This window comes from Cebus imitator, unplaced genomic scaffold (genome assembly GCF_001604975.1).
Source record: "Cebus imitator isolate Cc_AM_T3 unplaced genomic scaffold, Cebus_imitator-1.0 Scaffold491, whole genome shotgun sequence".
Taxonomy (NCBI): Eukaryota; Metazoa; Chordata; class Mammalia; order Primates; family Cebidae; genus Cebus; species Cebus imitator.
The window spans coordinates 1740480-1758057 of NW_016107806.1; the positions used below are offsets into that span (position 1 = coordinate 1740480).

Genomic DNA, 17578 nt, shown 5'->3' on the forward strand with positions numbered 1-17578 from the left:
AAAAAGAAAAATTTGGACAATATGTGTCAAAAGCCATAAATATGTTCATTACTTTAATTAATAATCACTATTAATAATGTAATCAGAAAACTAAGTAATTAGTAATATAAATGTAATTAATAATAGCACTCATAAAAATCAGCCTTGAGGAAGACAGTTTGAAATTTAGTATGAGCATTATGTTCATTATAGTATTGTTTGCAGCAGCAAAAAACTGCAAACAGTTTTAATGTTAAAACTGGAGACATGGTCAAGAAGTCTCCTATAGTAAGGAATTACGTAACACTTTAAAAAGTGATATTTACAAAGAGTTAATGCCATGGGAGATGTTAATTTCAAAAGTGGAAAGAATATAAAATTATAAATAATGAACTCTTGCATCTTTGAAAAACAGATAGTGCTGGTGGCCTACTCTAAAATGATGCCTCCCTTTCTGAGAGTTGCCCTGATTCTGTCCACTTTCCTAAGAAGGCCAAGTTCCCTCCCCAGGCCTAGAGGAAGGATGTTGATTAATCTAATTTAATCCAGTATTGAGTATCACTCCTTTTGTCAGTGATACAAGTGATACATTTGTGGCCAGCAAACCACAAAAACAATCTGTCTGAGGCTGTCTGAGAGAAGGCTCCTCGCTGGGAATAAGTGATGTCCAGACGGCAAGGCAGAGGGCTGGAACACTGCTGGGTTGCTCAATCAACCATCATGTGTGTGAACTACTCTACCTGTGGGCAAACCAACATAGCACTGCGTGAAAGACCTAAATACTCATGACGATGTCTGAGAAGCAAGTTAACCTGTGATTTTATTGACTTTTTAACAGCTTTCTGTAATTTTCAAGTTCTTTTTAATAATAGAGCATACATCACCCTCAAAATAAGAAGAAAAAGGTTAATAAGAACAAAAAAATAACTACTTACTGCATGAACCTTGCCCTTATGAAGCTCACAGTCTAGCAATGGGAACAGCCATGTAAATAACTGATTAGAATATGTGATAAAGCCACAATGGGATGCCACTTCACAGCTACAGAATGGCTAAAATAAAAAAGACTCACAATACCTAATGTTGGTGAGGAAATGGAACAAACTAGCATTTTTGTATACTGTGGAAGGATAAAATGGTACAACCATTTGGGAAAACTGTACGGCAGTTTCTTCCAAGGCTAAACCCAGCATTTATACCCCTGGGTACTTACCCAAGAAAAATGGCCACAAAAAGACTTGCACCAGAATGTTCATTGAACCAGGGGCTGGAGGATGGGGGGAAAGAGGATACATTTGTGGCTAGCAGATGTATATCCATTTTTCTTCAATGGATATAGAGTTTTAGATGTGTAAGATGAAAAAGTTCTGGAGCTCTGTTGCACAACAATGTGACTATACCTAACACAAACTATATGCTAAAAAAATTGTTTAAGATGGTAAATTTCATGTCATGTATTTTACCACAATAAAAAACAGGAAACAAACTGTTCATAGAGCTTTATTCTTAATAGCCCCAAACTGGAACAACCCAAATGTCAACCAACTAATGAATAAACTAATGAATAAATAACTTGATGCATATTCACACAATGGATGCTGACACATGCAACATGGTTGTTCTTCAATGAGAGAAGCCACACACGAAAGCACACACTGACATGAAACTTCAGAACACGCAAAACCAATCCACAGTGGTAAATATCAGACATCCATAGTTGGCCTTTGGGGGTAGTAGTGACTAGAAAGGAGCACAGGGGAACTTTCTGAGGTAACAAAAATGTTTTATTTCTTGATTTGGATAAATGGTATATATTTTTGTCAAAATGCATTCAGAGGTACACATAAACTCTGTGCGCATAGGTACACATAGTTATAACCCCATGAAAAAAGTCTTAAGGAAATAGTGAGGAAGGGGAACTGGAAGAGGCTGAAATTGTCATCTTGGCTACAGGCTGAAAAGCTGTTGCCAAGCACAAGTGCCTCTTCAAATCAGACAGCCACACATAAATATATTTTCATGCAGCAATTTATGGCAACGCTAAGAACACTAAAATTATGATTATATATGTGAATCTTAGTTTTGTCAAGCAAATTTTTTGCTATTCCGATAAATTATTTAAAAAGGAAAAAATATAAGTACAGTAATATAAACATCCTTAAAATAAAACATAGACCTTTAATTAAAACTGATTTTATTTAAAATAATACACTATCTTCATCAAATATCTTGTTAAAATCTGAAATAAAACTGAAGCTAGCTTTTTAAAAGTCATATTAAAAATGAAAACCATAAAAATTAGAATACAGAATGAGGAAAAAATCTTTTTATGCTCACAAGCAAAAGAAGAAATCAAAAAGGGTAAAATTTACCTACAAAAGAACAAAAAATAGATTTATATTTTTAATGATAAAGCCAAAATTCGATGGCAAACAATAACTAAAAAATATTCGCTGCAAACAAAGTTGTTTGCTTTTCACAATGAGGACAAACTCACGGTTTTTAGAATATTTGTATATTTAAGTATTTAAAAAATCACTGGCCGGGCACTGGTGGCTTATGCCTGTAATCCCAACACTTTGGGAGGCTGAGGCGGGAGGATCACCTGAGATCAGGAGTTTGAGACCAGCCTGGCTAATGTGGTGAAACCCCATTTCTATTAAAAATACAAAAAAATTAGATGGGCATGGTGGCGCGCACTTGTAATCCCCGCTACTTGGGGGGCTGAGGCAGGAGAATCACTTGAACCCAGGAGGCAGAGGCTACAGTGAGCCGAGACTGTACCATTGCACTCCAGCCTGGGCAACGAGCAAAGCTCCGTCTCAAAAAAAAAATAAAATAAATAAATCACTTAAACACAGTAAGTGAATAGACAAAACATTAACCAAGAATTTAAAAAGTAGAAATTAAAGTGGCTAAGTATGGGTAAAAAGGGTTATGGCTATTATTAATTATAATAATTAATTATAATAAAAATACAAATTAAAGTGAGATGCTATTTCAAATTTAGCTAAGATTTTCCTTTTTCAGTAGAATATTCAGTTCTGGAGAGGAGGGTAGGGTGAGGGAGAGAGGCACAATTGCTGAGGGCAGTGGAAACTGGTATTCACTTTCTAGGAAGCAAATCAGGACTAAGTACTGCAACAGAGTACCGCAGCTAGGCTGAAACTGGAGCTCGGGTGTTTGGAGTAAGTGCGGGGTTAAATAATAACCCTGTCATTTCAAGTCTTTATTTGTATAAGAAGTACTGTTTTATTGTTGTCAAAGGAAAGAAAGGGGTATTTTTTCCCTTTCTTTATTTATTGAGGGGTGGGTATGGTGTGGCTGGGGTTCCCGGAGGTAAGGCGTAACATGTAACCAGGAAGATGGATGTGTTCTGTAGGGTCCTGAGGATGTGGGTTTAAGCCCTCCCTGGGAGAGGGCTGAAAACAGACGCTTGAGTAGCTCATGTCCTGAAGAGCAGAGTGGGCTGAGCCACTGGTTCTCCACCAGGTTCTGCCACATACCCTACGGCAGAGCATGGCTGCGTTAGGGTGAAGGTCAGACAAGGGCGATTAGACGTAGTATGTTATATTCACTAGCTACGGCTGTAAAAACCCGAGGAAAGGGCAGGGACGAGACATACATCAGGCTGTTAGATAGCTCTGCTTCTGGAGGGTGAGATGAGCTAGACGCACAGTTGTCTTATTTCTGTTCTTGAGTGTTTTGGTATTTAAAAAGAAAAAAAGTTTTAAAGTTCACAACCCTTGGTCCCCAAACTCCAGTCCAAGAGTGAGTTCCTATTTATAAAGGACTAAGAACAGTGCCTGTTACCTTGTAAGTGCTCAAATCAATGTTCTTAAAAATAAATGCTCCAAGGAAAGGGCCTAAAAAATAAAAGCCTTAATATACAACCTAGCAAAGTTCAGAAGGGTTTGAAAGGAGTGAAGTATCACACAGGGTAGAATTTCCAGCTGGAGACTCCTTGGGCCTGACCTCCGCAGGTTCGAACACATATGGGAAGAGGTGTTCTGCCTTCCTGGGATGACCCCCGGTACTGAAGTTTCAGACCTTCACAGTGAGAAGTGTATCTATCATGCAGATTCGAGTGTTCATCAACATAATGCCAGCATTTTCTTCCTGTGGGAAGATTTTCATTCATGCATTTAATAAACATTTACTGAACACGTACTATGTGCCAGGCACTGTCCTAGGCTTCAGGATAGTTTTGTTTTGCTTTGATAACAAAGAAAATTCCTTTACACACTGTCTCTCATGAAGCTAATGAGAGACAGTCAATGAGGAGAGACAGGTAAGAAAAAATAAACAATGTCAGTGATGAGTGCTATGAAGACAAATAATGCTAGCTAAGGGTAGGAGATAAGGAATACAAAGCAAAGGGGACTCTGTCCTCGAGGGGCTCTCAGTCTAGTGGGGAAATGACCAATAAACAGACAATTATCAAATAGAAATAAAACCTACAAGGGGGTTATGCTCAGGTGTTTATGGGAACAGAGGAGGGATGCCTAGCTCATTAAGGAAGGTGTCAAGAAAGGCTTCTGGGAAAAGCATGACCTGAATCTATAAGCATCAGCCAGACGAAGCAGTGGGGAAGGGCAACCCAAACAGCAGATGCAAATGTACAGAAGGGACGGACAGCACATCATGGGTGCTACAGTGAAATTCGGCGTTCGATGGGCAAACACAGCTCACTGGATTCATTCCAGTTGGAAGGCTCTAGAAGGACCCCAGAGAAGTGAGATAAGAGCACACATGTAAGCACGTGTGTGCATACACACACTCCTGCCATAGTCATGTGCTGGTTCTGTCTGCCTAGGACCTCTGCACTTCCCCATCCCATATGGCTACAGTGGAGCAGTTCACTTCCTCATCCCAGGAGTGAGCCTATGATGCACATCTGTCCAATTGTGGTCTCCCTATTTCCTTGTCAGCAATGATTAAGTTTACAATGCTAAAAGACAGCCATCAAGTCATAGCCTTGGGCTTGCTGATAAGGAGCTTTTCCAGTATGTACAGAGAAAGCAGCAAGAGGGAATAAGGTCAATAAAGAAAAAGGAGCCAAAAAAGGAAGGGCCAAGAAAGCCCTCGTGACATTATTTTAGCCCCAGGATCCAGTCATGCCTGAAGCTTGTTTTGGACTTTCTAGTTAAATAATCAAAGAGAGGAAAAACTCTTTTTGTGCTTAAGTTAGTTTACGCTGGGTTTGTGCCACTTGCAACTAGATGAATATACAGCCCTTTTGGAGAAGAGCTTCATTCTGTGTGCACGAGGCCAGAGGTGGTACAGAAGGAAAGGGAGGCTGATGGCAAAGGGTCTCACCTAGTAAGTCTGATAAAGATGGTGAAATAGGTGGCTTGAAGGTAACCAGAGGGTATCGAAGCAGCAACTAGAGCTCCTTGGGTGGAGGAACTGAGGGGTGTGTATGTAAGTCACAGTCTATACGGATGGGTTATATAAGTTTTGTATGTTCCTAATAGTCCACTTTACAGCCATAAGTCATCTTTAAACATCTTTACGACACAGAATAGCTCATCAAAAATACCAGGAATATCATCTGTTTAAAACTAGTTTACTATTCCTACTGTGAATGCACATTAGTCACAGATCTTTCCCAAATATTTAATTTGAGACAAACTTAATATTTTGAACTCTTTATCCCTGACGTTAAACCATCATCCAGTGCTCTCCGGAAAACTCAAGCAGCTATACCCATTAAGGTCCAAGTCTAACAGATGTTATAGGCAAAACAAATTGCTCTATCTCAAGAGATGATTACAGAAGTCCAAAAGCTCAGATTCTGTTGTTCACATATTTGAGAACTCTAATCAGTTGGTCACAGATAATACTACCAATCTTGGTCTGAAACAGAGCTTCAAATCTTTAAATCCATGAATCAGAAAAATGCTCATATTACAGTGTGTTATACTACAAAAACAGCTGGCGTAAGGACCCTTTGTGTAATAAGCACTGGGCCTCCTTCTGGCAGAAATAACAATGCCTCAAGATTTCTTTTTTCCACAAGCATTTTCCGAATACCTACTTTGTGCGCATGATCCCAGCACACTGTGTGCCCATGAGCCTTTCCTTTTTTTCTCTGGGTGAAAAGGCCAAATCTCAGTTCATATCTGAACAATGCTGAGTAAAATGTAAAATGAAAAATAATGTATCATTGGACAATTTGAGATGTTATTCTTGCAGCCAGTGCTGGCCCACTAAACTCTGCTTGGGCCTCCTTTCCCCCATCACACCAGGTTCACATGGCCAGGATACTAGTCACTGAGCAAGAGCAAGGCTCAAATCACATAGCCTAATGGGCTGGCTTCAAATTCCAGCTCTGCCGTTAACTAGTGTCAGGACCTTAGCCAATATTCACTTCTGCATCTGTAAAATGAGGATAATGCTGAATGCACTAAGTTGCTGGAGGAATAATATAAGTTAGTATATGTAAAGTACTTGACACAGTGTCAGGTACATAGCAAATGCTATATAAAGACAAGCTATTGGCTGGGCACGGTGGCTCATGCTTGTAATCCCAGCACTTTAGGAGGTGGAGGCGGGCAGATCACTAGAGGTCAGGAGTTTGAGATCAGCCTGCCCAGCATGGTGAAACCTGTCTCTACTAAAAATACAAAAATTAGCCAGGCATGGGCCAGGTGCAGTGGCTTACGCCTGTAATCCCAGCACTTTGCAGGGCTGAGGCAGGTATATCACCTGAGATTAGGAGTTTGTGACCAGCAGGGCCAACATGGTGAAACCTGTCTCTACTAAAAATACAAAAATCATCCAGGCATAGTTGTGTGCTCCTGTAATCCCAGCTACAAGGGAGGCTGAGGTAGGAGAATCACTTGAACCCAGGAGGCAAAGGTTGCAGTGAGGCAAGATCCTGCCACTGCACTCCAACCTGTGCGATGGAATAAGACTCCGTCTCAAACAAAATAAAAAAAGAAAGAAAAGAAAAAATTAGCCAGGCATGGTGGTGTACATCTGTGATCTCAACTACTCGGGAGGCTGATGCAGGAAATCACTTGAACCCAGGAGATGGAGGTTGCAGTGAGCTAAGACACCGCCACTGCATTTCAGCCTGGTTAACAGAGCGAGACTCTGTCTCAAAAAATTAAAAAAAAAAATGAGAAGCTATAATTAATAAAGTGAGCTTCTTTTTTTTTGACACAGATTTTTGCTGTCATTGCCCAGGCTGGAGTGCAATGGTGGGATTTCAGTTCACTGTAACCTCTACCTTCTGGGTTCAAGCGATTCTCCTGCCTCAGCCTCCTGAGTAGCTGGGATCACAGACATGTACCACCAAGCCTGGCTAATTTTTATATTTTTAGTGGAGATGGGGTTTTACCATGTTGGCCAGGCTGGTCTTGAACTCCTGACCTCATGTGATCCGCTTGCCTTGCCCTCCCAAATTGCTGGGATTACAGGTGTGAGTCACCATGCTCAGCCTTAAGTGAGATCTTAACCTCTTTGCAGTTCTAGAATTTCATGAAGTATACAGTAGAGAGATTATGGGTTTTGAGATTTCCCCCCCTACCACCACTCCCAAGTATGCTTATCATATCTGGCAGAATAGCAAACATCCAAAATAGCAAAAAGTTTCCCTGCTTCTCAAGCAGCTGTACCAATAGGAAACCTTCAGCAAGGGAGCAAGTCCAAGTGCCTGGGTACTGGGCCCTTACTAATAATAGCTAGACACTTCGAATTCTGACACCCCAGCAAGGTAGATATAATTATCCTCATTTTGTAGATAAAGCCCAAGTAACAGTGGAGAGGTTAAATAACTCACTCAAGGTCAAACAGCTGCTAAGTGGCCGACCTGCCTCCAAAGTTCATGTCCTCTTTCCACTCTATTTCCCTGCTTCCATACAGCAAGCACTCAACTGTTAGTAAATAACGAATAAGATATTTCAAGATCTTTAAAAGGATGAGAACAAAGCTCCTCCGGTAGAGAAAGAAGTTGGCATCATCTCTCACAACTGCCAATCGTTTGACACTCCTGCCTTCTCTGCTCGTCATGACCTGCTCTAGCAATCCTGCTTCCCTCTCTAGCAACAAGCCACTGTGTAGGCCTCTGTTTTCAAGTCACCTCCGGTGGCAGCCTAGACTCTGCGCCCTCTGCTAACCGCACGCTTGGGCTCCTCCACACACATTCAAAATCCAATGACAGGTATCCCTTTTTGGAAGGCAAGTTTCCCAAACTCTGACACCAACACGAAACACCTGGGGCCGACTTACCCCCTAGTGGGGCCCCCAAATCAAGCTAAACAGAGAAGGAAGGGGAGGTGACGCAACTAGGCCTCCCGCATCAGGCCAGACAGAGGCTGAGCGCGGCCGCCGTGACCCCGCAGTGGGCTCTCCACAGTGGCCGCCTACGCCTTGCCTGTGGAAGGCACGACAGGGCGGCGATGTTATCTCTGGGATAAAGGGCCGTTCCTAATGCAGTTTGGGGGAGAGGACGCAGCAAAGCGCGTACCGCGCGAGTCCCAGGCGCCTAGCTCTCCAGTCACTCTCCGAGGCGGGGGAGTCGGCAAGAGGGAAACAAGGGCCTTTGGTACCCAGCTGCTGGGCTCCGGCTGGCACGAGCGCCGGAGCATCCGTGCGCAGCCTCTGCCGCCTACACCCGAGCACACACAAGCGAACACACGAGCGCACACACACGCACACAAGTACACCAGCTCTGGGCGTCCGCTTCCCGGAAGGCTGCCGAGCCCGGCCACTGCGCCCCTACCAGACGTGTCTCCACCCGGCGCTGCGGCCACCCTCAGTGCCCCGCCGGGGCGCCCCCGGGCTTCCCCTAACATCAACGCCAGAGACTGAAGAGGCCGCAAGGGCCGGGCATTCCAGCCCGGGCAGGTGTGGCCGAGAAGGACGGAGCCGCTTACCGAGTCTTGTATTTCCTCGGGACACTGCCGGACACCCTGATGCTGGCACTGCAGCCGAGACCCTCCCCCGCCCTCCCCCACCACGTAGCCCTTTCTACCTTCAGTCGGGAATCAATGGTCTGGTCGCAGATTGGTGACATCATTGGCGCGCCGGGCGTGGGAGGAAGTACCACGTGATTCTACCCTCTTTTGTTTGCGCTCTAGGAAAGCAAGGGTTTTGTTGCTAAGTCTTCCGTTTTTTGACGTTATGTTAATATCGCTATTTTGGGTACGGTAGAGAGTAGGTACTTGGGTTTAGGATGCTGCATTTTTGCCCATGGCCTTGATTAAACTCCTTCTTAGTCATTCATAATGTGGTTGGGCCGGAAGGCCTGAGAAGGTAGATAGGTACAATCCTCTTAAAAAACAGACCACATAATTAGCCAATAATACGTTATAACCAGTAGTCCTTGAATTGCCCGTTTAAATTAAACTAGTTCATTTTTAAAGTAATATAATGAACACTTCTTTTAACTTGACATGCTAATCAAGAACTAAAATATTACCAGTTAACTTTCATCAGCTTGTAAGTGGTCCCTGTTTTCTGCCACTGCCTCTCCTTCAGAAGTAAACCCATCCTGAATTTGTGTTTACACAACTATTATATTGCTTTATTTTCGCATTTATATATATTACTAAGCAATTCATTTTTACTTTTCTTAGTTTTGTGTGTGCTTCCAAACTTTTCATCTAGAGGCCTGGGCCTGGTACATTTTTGTTTACAAACATGTTATTAATATTCACCTTTGTTGACTGAAGTTATATTTTGTTCATTTTCACTGCTACATAACAATCCATTATGTACCATAATTTATCCATTCTCCAGCTGCCAAATCTTTGTGCAATTTCCAGTCTGTTGCTATTTCCAACAGTGTTGGAAATCAGCATTGCTTTGTGGTGCCCCTGTGCAAAAATGTCTCTTGGGTGTATTTACCTAGGAATAGAACTGATAGGAGTTGGAATTCCAGTACTCCACTTTATAAGATAGTGCCGAATTTTTACCCAAAGTGGTTGTACCAGTTTATACTCCTACCAGCATCCACAGCTTCTCTAACATCTCAGATTTCTTGGTTTTTGCTAATGCAAAGGGAGTTAAATGGTCTCAAACTGGCCTTATTGAGGTTAAGCATCTCCTTTACATATTTATTGTCCATCTGTAGTTTCTCTTCTGTGAAATATCAGTGTAAGGCATTTGAGGGATTTTAGGTCTGAGCAAGGAAAAATATATGACCAGGAGGTGGCATAGTAGCACACTCAAGCTTTATTTGTGTGAGCTTTGACACGTTTGCATTTACGGGAAGGTCCTCGCCTCATAAGAAGATCCAGAGATTAGGAATGGAGAGGAATTATCCAAAATGGGAAGAGGGAAGGAACGGAGCGGGCTTACCAGGTCTAGGTGGTGTTCAGCAGGCAAGTCTCTGTTTCAGAAAGTTCCCAAGGGCAGCAGCAAATTGGAGTCTTCGTAAACCACAGGATTTATCTTATCTATGACTAACAGATGTTGGGCACAGTTTCATGAGGTATACAAAGCTGGCAAGCAGCTCTAAATGCCTAAAAGTCTGCTTATTTGGGTTATATTTAAAACGCCTGGATGTGTACACATTTGAGTTAGGTGCAGACAGGCTTTTGAGGTAATGGGTACCCGCTTGCTGTGAAGAAATCAACAACCCAGGGATGCAGAAACAGTTGCTCTTTACATAACAGCTGGTTTGAGTCTTTTATTATTGTTTTAGTGGATTGTTTATTCACATACTTGGGACACTAATTCTTTGTCAGTTGTATGTGTTGCAAATTTATCCTTTCATTTGTGTCTTTTCACTTTCTATTTTGATAAATAGATGTTATTAACTTTGAATTTATTAATATTTAACCTGTTTTTTTATTCACCCTACTCTAATATATATTCACTTACTCTTACTCCTAAAAATCTTTTTTTTTTTTTTTTTTTTTTTTGAGACGATGTCTTGCTGTCACCCAGGTTGGAGTGCAGTGGTACAATCTTGGCTCACTGCAACCTCTGCCTCCCAGGTTCAAGCAACTCTCCTGCCTCAGCCTCCTGAGTAGCTGGGACTGCAGGAGCCTGCCACTACACCCAGCTAACTTTTTTATTTTTAGTAGAGATGGGGTTTCACTATATTGGCCAGGCTGGTCTCAAACTCCTGACCTTTTGATCCACCTGCGTCAGCCTCTCAAAGTGCTGAGAGTACATGCATTAGCCACCATGCCTGGCCTCTCCTAAAAACCTTTAAATCCCTCTCTGGAATTTACTTTTGTATATGGTGTGACATAGGGATTCCACTTTACTTTTTACATACAAATGATCTTTATTTTCCCCCAGCTTTCCCAACTTTGTTATATAACATTCCAGGTACATATGGGTCTATTTCAGATCTATCTATTCAAGTCCACTGGAAAATTTGTCTATCTTGATGTCAACACCACATTATTTAATTACCATAGCTTTATAAAACGTCTTGATGTTTAGTAGTGCAAAATCTGCCTTTTATTCTTCATCCATCTTCTTTTGCTTGATCTTTTGTTTTCCCATATTTTAAGGCAAACATCTCAATTTGCAGACACAAACAAGTTGCATACACACACACACACACACACACACACCCCATCAACAACAAAAACCTGTTGGCATTACATTGAATAAATATAATATATAAATGTGGGAGAGGGATCCAAGATGGCTGATTACTAGCAGCTTGGGATTGTAGCTCCCAGTGAAAGCGCAGAGAACGAGAGGACATCACACTTTCAGATGAATTTTTTTTGCTCATGGACCAGGAGATTCCCAGCGGAGGAGCCCCACGGGTCACCAGCGCGACTCTTGTGGTCGGCGGGGTGGTTCTCGGTGCAGAGTGAACGGGACAGGTTCCCCTTTTGGTTGATGGTTTGGAGCTCCGGGAAGGCAGAGTCTCCCATTCAGCTGACTGAAGGGGGGACCCAGAGGGAAGCCAGACCGGAGATTCCCGGGCAGAAGAGCACCAGGTGTCTTGGCACTGCTGTTTTGGCTGGCGCAGTGGGTTGCTCGGATTTCGGCCATGGGAATTAACAAGTTGGACGTCCACTCAGAGACCTAATTTGAAAGTCGGTAATTACGATGACAGGTGGATAAATTTACAAGGAGGGGAAGAAAACAGCGTAAAAAGGCTGACAATACACAAAATCAGGATGCTTCTCCCTCCACAGGGGATCACAGTTTCTCATCAACAAGGGAACAAGGCTTGATGGAGAATGAGTGCGTTCCAATAACAGAATTAGGCTTCAGAAATTGGATAATAAGAAAATTCTGTGAACTAAAGGAACACGTTCTAGCCCAATGTAAGGAAGAACCTTGAAAAAAAGGTTTGACGAAATCCTAACGGGAATGGACAATTTAGAGAGGAATATAAGTGAACTAATGGAACTGAAGAATACAATAAGAGAACTTCATGAAGTATGCACAGGTTTTAACACTCGAATTGATCAAGCAGAAGAAAGGATATCAGAGGTCGAAGACCAACTTAATGAAAAGAAACGAGAAGACAAGATTAGAGAAGAAAAAGTAAAAAGGAATGAGCAAAGTGTACAGGAAATATGGGACTATGTGAAAAGACCTAATTTACGTTTGATAGGTGTACCTGAATGTCATGAAGAGAATGAAATCCACGCTGGAAAATATTTTTCAAGATATTATTCAGGAAAACTTTCCTAATCTAGTAAGGCAGGACAATACTCAACTCCAGGCAATACAGAGAACACCACAAAGATATTCCTCAAGAAGAGCAACCCCAAGACACATAATCGTTAGATTCACCAGGGTTGAAATAAAGGAGAAAATTCTAAGGGCAGCTAGAGAGAAAGGCCAGGTTACCCATAAAGGGAAACCTGTCAGACTCACAGCAGATCTCTCAGCAGAGACCCTACAAGTTAGAAGAGAGTGGGGGTTAATATTCAATATCCTCAAAGAAAAGAATTTTCAACCCAGAATCTCATATCCAGCCAAACTAAGTTTCATAAATGAAGGAAAAAAATTTTTTCTCGAACAAGCAAGCACTCAGAGAATTCATCACCACGAGGACTGCTTTACAAGAGCTTCTGAAAACAGCACTACACACAGAAAGGAAAACTAGTATCAGTCATCCCAAAAACTCACCAAAAGATAAAGAGTATCTTTATAATGAAGAATCTATATTAACTGATGGGCAAAATAGCCAGCTAGCATTAAATGACAATATTAAACTCGAAATTAATCCTAAATTTAAATGGATTAAACGCCCCAATCAAAGACACAGACACGCATGTTGAATAAAAAGTCAAAACCCATCAGCATGCTGTGTCCAGATCCATCTCATAAGCAAGGACACACAAAGATTCTAAACAAAAGGTTAGAGGAAGACTCACCAATCAAATGGAGAGGAAAAAAAAAAAACCCCAAAAAACAGCAGTTGTAACTTTCGTCTCTGACAAACTAGACTTTAATAGTAACAAAGACTAAAAGAAACAAAGAAGGACATTACATAATGGTAAAAGGATCAAAGTAACAACAGGACTCAATGATCATAAATATATATGCACCTAATATAGGAGCACCCAGATACATAAGACAAGCTCTTAATGACTTATAAAGAGACTTAGACTCCCACACAATAATAATGGGAGACTTCAACATTAATATTAGACAGATCAACAAGACAGAAAATTAACAAGGATATCCAGGACTTGAACTCAGATCCGGAACAAGTAAACGTAATAAACATTTATAGAATGCTCAACTTTAAATACCCAAAATACACACTCTTATCAGTACCGCATCACACCTACTCACAGGTTTAAATGAAATATTAGTTGGCTGCTTGTTATTTTCTTCCCTCATTAAAAAAAAATTTTTTTCCTGTTTCCATTATTAAGCATAAAAGAGGTTTTCAATACCCATTTTTAGACTGCATTCTACCCCAGGCAATAAAGCAACACTTCCGTTCTCTCTCCCTCTTCCTCTTCTCTTTCTTCCTCTCCTTCATTTTTTTATTATTATTATTCTTTTTTTCCTTTCTTTCTTTTAAAAGAAATGTGGAGATAATTGACATTTTTTGATTCTGAGACTTCCATTCTATAAGCAAGGGATAGCTCTTTTTATTCAGTCTACATTAATGCTTTAATTTGGGTTTATTATTCTCTTTGTCCAGATTTTGCACATCTTTTGGGGGGTTTATTCCTAGATACTTTGTAGTTTTTGTTGCTATTGTAAGTGATGCCATTTAAAATATGCTTTCTAATTGTTTGATGATGGTATAGAAATAAATTTGATTTTTGTACATTGATATTATATCTACTCACAATGCTAAACTCTTATTTATAATAATTTATTGATAGATTCTTTTTGATTTTGTATGTAAACAATCATTATCTGAAAATAATGCGAGTTTCCCCCCTTCCTACATCCAACCGTTATTGCTTTTTATCTAAAAGTGTTACACTGGTTTAGGGAAGAAGGCAGTACATTGTTCCAGTACAGCGTTATTGGAAATGGTGATAATGGGCGTTCTTGATGATCCTGATATTCAAAAAGGGAACTTAATATTATTTTTGTATATTTTATGGTAAAAAATTTAGAATGATATTTTTGTAGGCTTTTTGTAAATCTCCTTTATCAAATTAAGGAAGGTTCCGTTTATTTCTAGTTGAGTAAAATTTAAAAATCTTGAATGGATTCGAACTTAATTTATTTCTACATCTATGGAAATCATCACACAATTTCTCTCTGTTAATATGATAAAACAAAAAAGAAAAAAGGTGACATTTATAGATTTTATATTAAACTACTTATCCTTGCAGTCCTAGGATAAACAGCTTGACCATAAAGTCTCAATTTTATATGCTTGTACTCAGCTTATATTCTGTGTAAGAGTTTTGTGTTTGTATTTATGAAAAACATGGACTTGTGATTTTCCTTTCTCATTCTGTCTTGATCTGTTTGGGTTTCAAGGCTCATAAGTAACATATGGAGTATTCCCTCATTTTGTATCCTCTGGAAGAATTTTAATAAGATTGGAGTGATTTTTTTCCTTTCAAGCATCAATAAGATTCACCAATAAGACTGTCTGGAGCTGAGTGCAGTGGCTCACACCTATAATCTCAACTACTTGAGAGGCTCAAGCAGGAGGATCCCTTGAGGCAAGGAATTCAAGACGAGCCTGGGCAACATAACAAGACTCCATCATCAAAAAACAAAAACAAAACAAAACACAACAGCAAAACTGTCTGGGCTGGATATTTTCCTTGTGTGAAGATTGTAAAATATGGCTTTGATTTACTTAATAGTTATGAAACTATTCAAGTTTTTTCTTTTGCCTTGAGTCAATTTAATAAAATAATATGCTCTAGATTTTTTTTCCATGTCATCTAAGGTTTTAAGCTTATTGGTATAGTTATTGATTGTATTATCTTCTTAATCTCTGCTGTATTTATAGTTTTTTCATTTATAATATTACTTGTGATAGACTGTGTTATTGCTCTCCAAATATTTGCTCCTTTTCTTATAAGAGGACTATGCATTTCTACCTATTGCTATGTGACTTGAGGTGCCTCTTGTGACAGGAGAATGCATACCTACCCAGCTGTCAATGGGCTTGATCACAGTTGGCATCATATGTGAACAGAAATTTTAAAAGATATCATACATGTTTCTACCAGCTTTCTTGTTCTTTTCTCTCTGCCATGAAAATGGCATGTCCTTGACTGGGGACCCCAGAATGAAGAATCCGTGTAGAGGAGAGCCCAGCAGAGTCAACATATATAGCAAATAAGAAATAAACACAGAGATTTGAGATTTTGTAGTTACCAAATCATATTATAGCGAAAATGGACTAAGAAGTTATTTGCCTATGACTTCTTATCATTTTTTTCTTAGATAAATCATTGCAGAGGTTTATTTATTTTGTTGGTTTTTTTCAAAGAACCAACTTTTGCCTTTATTGATTCTCCCTGCTTTCTATTTCATTTCTGTCTCTATTTCTGCTCTTACCATTATCCCCTTCCTTCCATTTTCTTTGAGTTTATTCTGTTTATTTCTTAAGTTGTGTGTTTAGTTCATTATTTTTCAGCCATTTTTTCTCTTCTTTAAAAACATTTAAGGCAAAAAATTTCCTTCGAAGCACTGCTTTCTGTATCCCCAATTCATTATTATTCAGTTCTAAAATATTTAAATTTTTATTGTAGTTTCTTCTTTGACTCATTATTTTAAAAAGTATGTTCTTGCCAGGCATAGTGGCTCACACCTGTAATATCAACACTTTTGGAGGCTGAGGCTGGAGGATCATTTAAGCCCAGGAGTTTGAGACCAGCCTGGGCATAATAGTGAGATCCCATCTCTACTAAAAAAATAAAAATAAAAAATTAGCCAGGCATGGTGGTGTGTACCTGTAGTCCTAGCTACTGGGAAAGCTGATGTGGGAGGATCACTTGAGCCCAGGAGTTTGATGCTGCAGCCTGGGTAACAGAATAAGAGCCTGTCTCTTTTGACGTATTTGCATTGTTACCATAATTTTTATTGTACTTTTAGGCCAGGCACGGTGGCTCACGCCTGTAATCCCAGCACTTTGGGAGGCTGAGGCCAGCAGATCACTTGAGGTCAGGAGTTTAAGACCAGCCTGGCCAACATGGTGAAATCCCATCCCTACTAAAATTATAAAAATTAGCTGGGCATGGTAGTACCCACTTGTAATCCCAGCTACTTGGGAGGCTGAGGCAGGAGAATTGCTTGAACCCAGAAGACAGAGTTTGCAGTGAGCTGAGATCACATCATTGCACTCCAGCCTGGGCAACAAGCGTGAAACTCAGTCTCAATAATAATAAAAATTTTTATTATACTTTTATTTAAAATGTGTTGATATTTGCTATTGCCTAATTTATAGTCTACTCCAAGAAGAATAAGCCTGATAAGAATTTGTATTCTCTCATTGTTAGGTGCAAAATTGATATATGTCCATTAGTGCAAGATTGTTAGTTTTGTCGTTCAGATATCCTGTATCTTTGCTTTTTGCTTTCTGCTTGAATTACCAGTCACAGAGAAAGGTATGTTGAAAAATCACCCACAATTTTTTGGGTAGATTTTTCAGCCTCTCCAGTTTTTATCAATTTATGCTCCCTATATTTGGAACACATTTTATTAGGTGCTTATGTGTTTAGAATTGTGTTATCATTTTGGTGAATTAAATTTTGTATCATGACACAGTTATCCCTTTCTATCCCTACATTGCTCTTTGTCTTAAAGTCTGTTTTGTCTGATATTATCACACACAAACCAGCTTTCTTTTCTTGTTTTTTGAGGTGGAGTCTCGGTCTGTCACCAAGGTTGGAGTACAGTGGCACAATCTTGGCTCACTGTAACCTTCACCTCCCGGGTTCAAGCAATTCTCCTGCCTCAGCCTCCCAAGTAGCTGGGATTACAGGCATGTGCCATCATGCCTGGCTAATTTTTTTGTGTTTTCAGTACAGATGGGGCTTCACCATATTGGCCTGACTGGTCTTGAACCCCTGACCTTGTGATCCACCCACCTTAGCCTCCCAAAGTGCTGGGATTACAGGTGTGAGCCACTGCACCTGGCTTTTTTTTTTTTTTTTTTTTTCCTTTTCTCTTTTTGAGACAAAGTCTCACTCTGTTGCCCAGACTGGAGTGCAATGGCGTG

General features: G+C 40.3%; 1 protein-coding gene across 6 annotated transcripts in view; it reads right to left on the reverse strand.

The window, feature by feature from the left end:
• The window catches only part of ADAR (adenosine deaminase RNA specific), a 48615-nt gene extending 39598 nt beyond the window's left edge, over positions 1-9017 (reverse strand). For 3 of the 6 annotated variants that reach the window (XM_037733109.1, XM_037733106.1, XM_037733108.1), the window contains exon 1: positions 8963-9016. In XM_037733109.1, coding sequence (XP_037589037.1) covers positions 8963-9007 — 45 coding nt within the window. In that variant the 5' untranslated portion in view covers positions 9008-9016. Of the gene's footprint in view, positions 1-8864 lie in introns of all 6 variants that reach the window. The other 3 variants (XM_037733107.1, XM_037733110.1, XM_017513416.2) reach the window with 3 other exon arrangements.
• Positions 9018-17578: the final 8561 nt, after the last annotated feature.